This window comes from Vigna unguiculata, chromosome 10 (genome assembly GCF_037176805.1).
Source record: "Vigna unguiculata cultivar grain cowpea cultivar isolate G323 ecotype 2 chromosome 10, ASM3717680v1, whole genome shotgun sequence".
Classification (NCBI taxonomy): Eukaryota; Viridiplantae; Streptophyta; class Magnoliopsida; order Fabales; family Fabaceae; genus Vigna; species Vigna unguiculata.
In genome coordinates this window covers 45,930,921-45,940,705 of record NC_140801.1, presented here as the reverse complement: position 1 = coordinate 45,940,705, position 9,785 = coordinate 45,930,921, and the positions used below count along the sequence as shown (strand labels likewise).

Genomic DNA, 9,785 nt, shown 5'->3' with positions numbered 1-9,785 from the left:
ATGCTGCTATTAATTTATCCTGCTACTCATGTAAAAGCTCTGATTCTCATATGCTTTGGTTTTTTTGTCATGCTCACTGTTTAAAAATCCATATATAATTGAAATATTAAATTAATTATAACCTAAATAATTATTAGTAAATTTTTATTTTGTTTAAAAGACAAAATTACTGTAAATATTATATATTTATAATTGATAATTTATTTACTATATATTAAAAAATTAAAATATAATTAACCTTACTTTTTTTATAAATTAACAGAAAATAAAATATTATTGTTTTTTTAATAAACAAATATTAACATAATATTGTCTGTATTAAAAAAATAATATTTATTGTTTATTAAAAAATTTATGTTTAATTATATTTTAATTTTTAATAATATTAAAATATAGTTATTCTTTTATTTTACTATTTTTTTTAACTTCTTTTTTATCAAATAAATTACAAATGTATAATAATTATAGGTATTTTTGTCTTCTAAATAAAGTGAAAAATACATTAATAATTACTAAAGTTATGATTTATTTAATTTTATAATTATCTATAAAATTTTTAAAAAATTCAATGTTTATTAATTATATCCGGTGCCCTGAAACTGGTCAGCAGTTTTCTTGTTTATGTATATACAGATCTACTATTTACACTAAAAAACAAGTTAAATTACAAACAAATAAAATTAGAAAATAAGATAACATAATTTGCTAAGTATATATATATATATATATATATATATATATATATATATATATATATATATATATAATCAATTATCTTTCCAATTATATGAGTAAATAATATTTACAACATAATACGTTAAAATCACAGTTAATTCTATTTGTAAAATATTTTATTATTATTGATTATAAACACAGTGTTTTTTTAACAATTATATTATTAACATACTAAAATAAAATAATTATTAAAATCATAAAAGTTTAAGTTAATATTCTCTCTCTCTCTCTCTCTCTATATATATATATATATATATATATATATATATTATAGAAAAAATAATCAAAATATATTAAGGTAACAAATAAATTAATTCAGTATTCTATTATATTTTATATTGCAATAAGATAAATAATTAAAATAAAATATTAAAACAATAAAAAAATAAATAAATAAATTTAAATTTTGACATTAGTTTATTGTAATATATTTTTATTTGAAATATAAATTTCTTTTACTAAAGTTCTATAATAGTTTTTTATTTTAACTTTAACTTATATTTTTAAAGTTTTTTATTTTCAAAAATTTATTTAAACACTAAATTTTTAGATATATTAATATTAAAAAAATTATTGCATTACATCAATTAAATCCATTATAAACTTTTCCAAATAAGGTTATTTAGGTATCATTATGAAGTTTTCATTCCTTTGTTCTTTATTTGTGTTTTTTCTTAAATCAACTCAACTTTTTACTTTTTGTTTTTTTCCTTTGATATCTTCCCTTTCCACTTCATTTCCAAAGTAGCATTAGTTATAACAGTGTGCCTTACTCATACATATATAGCTGAGGTAGTTTAACTTGAGTGCTTGGTCTCAATCCAGTTTCCACCTTGAAACTTCCCTAAGCAACCATTTAGGAAGCCAAAAATGAAAAACAGAAAACATTGAATTTTCACAGTACATTTTCATTGTGTTTCATTGACTCAAAAGTAATTGCCACTATGTTTTGATTCAAGGATGTTTATATATTACATACACATATATAGGCACATGCTTCTTTGCCCTTTTATAAACTCAAATCTACCTTTGTTACATCCCAAACAGTGCAGATATGAAACCAACTTGAAAGAGAGTTATAACTTTGAAGCCAAACTTTCATATCAGTAAAATTTCGTATCCATGATAACATAACAATCTTTTTTGTTCTCCACAGCCATGTTCTCTTTTGTATCTATATACATGTGATGAAAACTTTCCTTCACCAAACATGTAGTTATTCTCTTAACCTTCTAAATAAGCCAAGCCAGCACCAGCTCCATTTCAATTTCATTCACTTCTTATTGTAATATGGAGAAGCACAACCATTACTAGGAGAGGCACAATAGGGAGAAGCATAACCGTTATAAGGGGATGCATAACCGTTATAAGGGGAGGCATAACCGCTATAAGGGGATCCACAGTCATAAGGAGAAGCAGTGAAAGTTGGAGGTACAAGCACAGAAGAAGATACCTTGAACCTCTTACTCCTTGAACACTCACTTTGATCACTAACATCAGGGCTTTCAACCCACCCCATCAACTGCTCCAAGAACCCTTGATCACCAACACTGAACTCTCCAATATCCGACCCGTCTGACTGATCCAACCCGAGTTTGCCGAACCCGACCCACTCAGAGCTGCAATCAGAGACACTGGAAGCACTTTCCCAGTTAGCAGCAGAAGCATAATCAACAGCACCTTCCACAGGTGGGACAATAATGCTAGGCTGCACCACTTTCTCAATGTTCCTCATGTCCCCTTCAGGGATTTGGTAGCTCCTGCGGTGGAAGATGCTGGCAAAGGTGAAGTGGTCACTCACCCTACTCTTGGAGGACTTGTTGTGGTCACTTGCCCTAGCCATGATGTTCTGAAGATTCTTGCTCAACTTGGCTTTCAAGGAAGCAAAGCTCAGACCATGCTTTCCATCACCGGTTAAAAGGGTGGACCCTGATTGCCCTGTGGCTTGGTTCATTGGAGCAAAGTTGGTTCTTGCATTTTCACCTCTCAGGGCTCTTGCAGCTTCATCATAAGCCCTTGCAGCCTCTTCTGGGGTGTCATAGGTTCCAAGCCACAACCTCACGTGCTGAGAAGAGTCTTTGATCTCAGCCACCCACCTTCCTGAGGGCCTTTGCCTCACCCCAATGAATCTTCTGATCATGGTCGCTGGCTTGCTCGATCTGGTGGCCATGTTGGTGGTAGCAGTGGTTGTAGGACTTGTAGTAGAATCATGTTTTGTAGCTTCAGCTCCAGCCATAACAATAAAAAGGGACAGAAACAAGAGAATGAGATTTTGGCGTTTTGATTAGGTAGAGTAGCTTGTTTTGGTTTGGGTTGAGTTTGGAGTATTCTTTAGCATATGGTGTGTATGATTGGATAGAGAAAACACGTTGGTGGCTTATGTGATGATACTGATCTATATGTGCTGTATATATATGTGAGTAAAAATTTGGAAGAGAGTGCGTATGAATGTAGGTATATTCCCATCCCCATTTGTAGTTTGTACGTTTCTTCATGCTTCCAATTTTTAATGCTTATATTGTGTGCCTCTTGTACTTGCAAGTTGCTCTCCCGGCATATTGGATGAGTTTGATGAGCCAACAGTTCATACTGTGCAAAATATATCCCTCTTACGTAGGTTCAAGTGCACAATTTGTGATTTAGAAAAGAGTAATGATGGTTTATCACCATTATTTTAAACATTCAACTAACACTTTTCATCTCTCTTTTATCACATTATATCTTAATTCTTATACACCCACTTCTCTTTAAACTGATGTAATGTAACAGATATATAAGACTTGTCATTTAGTAATTTTGGGGTGAAAGTCTTATATTTTATGTTTAGAACAAGTTCATTAGATAAATTATATGTTTAACCATTAGAGTATGTTTTGTTTTGAGCATTTGAGATGATTTTAGGGGTCATTGATGATTGTAAAGGTGAAGAATAATAAATGGGTTATAGTTATTTCCTCTTTGGGATATAGCATGGTCAATATCTGCTAAATTCCAAATTGAACCGTGTTAATCACTACTAGCCACAAAATCATCCAAGCTCAATTATTTACAATGCATGCCTGCAATATGTGCGTGCAGAAACAGATATATCAGCCAACTTAACTCGAGTAATGCTACCTTTGTAATTTTTGTATTTGTAATTTTGCATGACTACACACTGAGCTCAATAGTTGACCATTCATATACTTTAACATTTTACTCTTCTCTTTAGCTTCTGTAAAGCCTATCATAACAACATTTATATATGGTTGAATTTCAGGTACAAATAATATTTTTCTTCCTAGTGGAGCTCTAGAAAGACTATACGAAGAAAAGTGAGTTAATTTAAGTGCATTGAAGGGACTATATGCAGAGAATCAACAAGTTGAACACAAGTGGTTAATGTGCTTAACTTAAGATCAATTTGTTCCTAACATTAGTTCATTTTGTACTTTTCTTTCAGACAAGTCAGATTATAGTGAAAGATTTTAAACCTTGGATATGTACATAGAATAAAAAAAAGTGACTTTATGCAAAGGTATTTCTTGACTCTTGTGGAGGAGCTACTAGGCATCAAGGTCACGACAGATAAAGTAAATCTTTTGACATAATCTGTTTTTGCATGTATATGTTATTACAAAGTAAATTAAGGCTAGAGAAAAGGTTATTGTTTGTTGCAAAGGTTGCCATTTTATGTTGTCGAAACACCACATTACACTTGCACTGCTATCACCTTCATATCTAATCTTTGCTCAACGTAAAAGTAATATATTTTAAAATTACTTCTACTTTTACTTTTCTATCTGGCCTTAATATCAGTTTCAGAACAAATTTAAGGAATAAAATTGTGTCATTCATATACAATTATATCATCCAAAACAATTGTTACGGTAAGGTAAGGTGTTGTTGATTTTAATAGTAACTATATTATCTTAAAAAGTATATATATTGTTATTTTCTAATTGGTTGACCAAAGTAAATTATTTACACTAATAATATTTAAGAAAATACTTGTCCGTATTATATATATATATATATATATATATATATATATATATATATATATATATATATATTTGCAAACATTTTACCATATTAAGCTAATTATAATAAGTTTTATTCTATAAATTCTCTTATTACATAAGATATTTTTACAAATATGTTAAGAAAATTTTTAAAAAAAGATTTTTTTTCTGTTATTTTTTCTAAAAATCTTAACTGACAGATATTTTCTTTTTAAATAATTATTTTCTACAAAATTATAAAATTAGCAAGTATTTCTTATAAAATTTGTTGTGAAATGTGTTTTATATAAAATATTTTGCAAAAAAATTGGTAACAATTTCTTGCAAAGTTTTTTTCATAACAAAAATTTTAAGTATTTCTTATAAAAAAAAATTTCAAAACAAAATTGATAGAAAATATTAGTGACTCTTGTTCGAATACATATATATATCTTAATTTTTTTTGTTTATATAGTACAAATTATTTTCAGAAAAATAATGACCCATTTTGTTTAAAGTCGGAACTCGAGAATATGCATAATTATTTTATTTAAATTGAATAAAGCAAACGTTTATTGAGTGTGTAAAGCTTGTTACATCAATAATAGGTACAAATAAAAGTTGATAATAGTATATGAATACAGTTAGAATGAAACAAAAGAAGGGCCGTCAAAGTTTGTCGTGATGCAAAGAAAGAACGGGTTGGCAACGTTAAATGAAGAACAAAAGAGAAAAATTAAGAAAGCAATGATAAAAAGTTTGTTTATAGCTTCTAGTGACGTGTTGGAATTTAGCCGTTGTTGATAGAATGATTCATGGGGCTCACCCCTTTGTTTCCCTGTCCCTTCTGCTGTTTCCATGCTTTCATATTACATTTTAATATCACACAATTAGGGAATATTAATTTGTTGCAATTTGAGTTTAGTGGGTGCAATTAAGATGGCTATTTTGTCCCCTTCTTCATGACGTGGTCCATTTGAATTAGGACTAATCACCTAAATGCTGCCAAAGATGCCACTGCTTGCGTTTGTTGTTAACTTGGAGGAATGAGATTTGTCCACTAATATCGTGGAATTAGGGATAATTGTGATTAAAGAATGACACGTGGCATGTTTGAGTTTGTGAGTTTATTTGCCACTAACCAAAATGATAATGATGAGGTTCTGAGATTGGTATATGGAGGATCGTGAATGGAGGGAATCCTATGAGTTCAAAAGTTTTACTTATTTTATGGCTACTGCAGCATGTTCCCCAAAAGGTTAACTTGTTCAAAACTTCCCTAGTTTTGTCCAATTTTCAGTGTAAGGTAGCAAAACTCATGTTCTTCTGGGTCGATGAAATCAACAAGTTAATGTGTCTGCACCTAGTGATGAAATGAAGTTGACTTTGTCTAAGTTGGAGTTTTGATTGGTTAATAACTCGAGTTCATAGTTTAGATCTTTTAAGCTTTTTGTTTATAGTTATTGGCTGGTTCGTTTTGGATAAAAGTAAACTGTTTTTTCTTTAAAACATGATCTCAAGGATAATTAATTGAACCTTCTTTTTAAGTATTGTAAATTTTCTAAAATCATAGATGGTTAAGTTTTATACGGATTGAGTAACCAAAATTTATTATCTATTCATATCATTGGTATTGATTTACACTATAAAGACCTTAGATGGTTCATAATTTCTTTCAACATGTTAGATCAAGCGCTTAGAACCTATAATTGATAGTTAATGTGTAAATCTTTTTATTAACATTATAATAATTCAAGTATCAATTGTGATTTGATCCGCTTGTAATTTTATAAACTCTTCTTTTGGTACAGTGGAAAATTTTCAAATTAAGATTGTTTAAGAAAAAACTGAATGTAGATTCAACTGGTGTTTTGTTCTTTTCTCAATTTTATTTTTCTTTGATGGTTTGAAAAAATCTAAATAATCAACATCTTAGTATATTATTCCGATTCATTAAAATCTGTTATAAAAGATTGTTTTAAAGATTAAAAAATCAAAAGTTTTTGAAAAATCAATTCACCCATCATGGTTTGTGAATGTAAGAGACTTAACGCTTTTCACCCAGCATAGTTACCTTTTCAACGGGATGCAAAATACCTTATAATTATTGAATGCAATTTTTGGTTTCCTTTTTCTTTTTAAGTTCTACTTTTAAGCATCATAATTGGCATAGATATTATAAATAAATCCGTCGGTAGATATTATCTGAATTCGTCCCCACTTGGATAGAGATTTTTTATATTGATTGTGTATGGATATTAAAATATCCAACTGTGGATGGGAATGAGAATGTATATATCCACCCCATCCCTTTGTTTATACTCACCATAATACTCATTTTCGTCATATCCACGTCTCCGTTTAAATTATTAAAGTACTCATTGTCTACATAGGCGGATCTTAGTTGATCCATAAGGGACCATGCGCCCCCCCAAAAAAAATTAATTTTTTTAAACTTATATGCAATATATTTTATTTATGAAAATTAAATTATATATATTTTTATTTATTTTATGAATTATAATGTTAATAAATAATAAAATATAAAATTAAGCAATAAAGAATAAACAAATTTATTAAAATTTTTGGTATTTTATCTCTTATTATAATTTTATGACATATTGTATTTATCTTCTACTCTCACATGTTTTCTTTTGTTTATGAAAAAAAAATATATAACAGGAAGTTAGACAGACACAAACTCATCTTTTGTATTCTGGTTTCTCATATGTTATATTATGATAGAAAAGGTAACCCTCTTTTGTCTAGGAAAATATTAGTTCAACAAATAGTATTTTTTATGTCATGAGTTTTTTATGTATTTTTGTTATGAATATAAAATAAAAAGTGATGTATATATATTTTTTCACAACCGTTTTTATCATGTGATTATCATATATTTTTCTTTTAATAATTACATCTCTCAATTTTGTATTAAATTTTGATAAATTATTTTTTAAAAATAGGTATATAGATGAGCAATAAAAGAATAAATTATTGTTTGGGAATGATAAGAAAAGATACCTGTAGAGATGAAAAAAAAAATAGATTTTACTTCACATATCTTGTATTATTCACATACTTTAAAAGGTCATACTAAGGATTCAATTTTTGAATTAGAGTGAACCTTTTATAGAATTCAAGAATTATAGTTGTAAGAGAGGAGTTTCTTATTAACCCTTTGGGAGATATATAAATTTTAATTTTGAACTAGAGGGAACCTTTACTAGAATTCAAAGAATTAGTAAGAGAGGAGTTTCATATTAACTCTTGGACAGATATATGAATTTTAAGTATATTATTTTGGACTCTCCAAATTTTAGAACTAAGATTCGTCACTAATCGTCTATTAAGTAATCTTATATCCACACACACACACACACACACATATATATATATATATATATATATATATATATATATATAGACTTTCTATTTTTTATTTTTTCCTATTAGTTCGTTGGTCATGAAATCATTATTATCTCTAATATATTTTTCGTCTTATCCCAACTTTTATACAATTATGTTCAAATAATGTATTTTAATTAAATATTTTGTATGTCTCACATTTGAATATTTTTACTATTTTTTAATATTTTTATTTATTGTCTATTTTCTTTTCATACGAGAATGTTTAACATTATCAATTTAAGTGTTTCATAGTATAAATATTTTGTTTATTAGGTAATATAAAAAAAATTATGTTATTTATTCTATTATTATTATTTTTATTTCATTTGAAGAACTTTTTTATTTCGCTTAAACCATTTTCGTTATATATTAATCATCGACTAAGTTCATATTTGAAAAGTTTTCTTAGATTTCTAAAGTATTTTTCATCTTATTATACCTTTAGTTATACATTTATTTTTCTTTGTGCGATTTGATTCAATGGTCTCTCAAATTGTTACTAAGACACACATTTGATAATATTTTAAATATTTTTATTTGTTGTTTATTTTTATAATGTAGAATACTATTTTGATATTTTTTATATAATTATTTTTATTTTTCAACTCATTATCATATGTGTAATTTTATCATTATAATTTTATAAATAAATTATGTTTACTATAATATAATAATTTAATTAATCACCATGAATTTTTTTTATCATCATCCAACATATATTGAAGTTCAAAAGGTGAAAGACCTATATTAAAATTTTATTGTTATTGGTTTAATCTTTGTTCTTTGTATGATTTTGATCAAGTGATGTAATATAACTTTTATTAGTATATTAAAAAGAGATTTCATTATAATTTAAAAAACTGAAGTAAATAGACATTTAAAATAATTTTTATTTTGAATTTTTATTTTCCTTTTATATATTTTTTTAAAATAAATTTTATCAACTAAGTTTTATTAATGTTTGTAAATTTAATAAATGTTTTGGTTCTCATGAAATTTTATCTAGTATTCTAATTTGAAATGTATATAATTATAATATAATTTATTTATAAATATTTTATATTGAAAAACCAACCCTCCTTTTAATATTAAATATTTAATAATATTATGTTTCATTTACTATAATTTTTTATTATTTAAAAAAAATTAATCGATTGATATTGAAATAGTAAAAAAGCATGCATGTATACAAGTATATACTCATTTTTCGGTTGGAATGGAAATGAGACAAAAATTTGATGATACCTATTAGGTTTGAGTACGAGAATAATGATAAATTTTTTCTCTAAACATAAATATAAAACAATGAAACTCGTCCCTTTTCTTGTTGTTATTCCTAATTTGAGGTTTGTGATGTTGCTAGTAGTAATTTGAACATTAGAAAATAAAATGGAATAAAAAATATGAATGAGTAAAAAATAATGTATTAGCATATAAGTGAAAAAAATGGAAACCTTTAAAATCACTTACCAAATGATAATCCAGGATAAAAAAGAATACAATTAGAAATTAATGAATAGGAAGTTCGACTGGACTTCTATTTTCATCCCTTGTTTAAACACAATGGAAAGTTAGATAAGCTAAAATAAAGTGATATGATATCCATTAAAATAATGTGAATATGAAAATAAAACAATATTAATTATTAAAACTACG

At 26.8% G+C, this 9,785-nt stretch overlaps 1 protein-coding gene across 1 annotated transcript; it reads right to left on the bottom strand.

Annotated features, from left to right (window-relative positions):
• Positions 1-1,632: 1,632 nt before the first annotated feature.
• LOC114165557 (uncharacterized) lies at positions 1,633-3,107 on the bottom strand. Its single transcript, XM_028050148.2, has one exon. The coding sequence runs from the start codon at positions 2,969-2,971 to the stop codon at positions 2,009-2,011; it is 963 nt and encodes a 320-aa protein (XP_027905949.1). The 5' UTR covers positions 2,972-3,107; the 3' UTR covers positions 1,633-2,008.
• Between the last annotated feature and the right edge of the window lie 6,678 nt (positions 3,108-9,785).

Excerpts from the sequence above, each read along its gene's own strand:
- LOC114165557 (XM_028050148.2), bottom strand. The coding sequence starts at position 2,971 with ATGGCTGGAGCTGAAGCTACAAAACATGATTCTACTACAAGTCCTACA.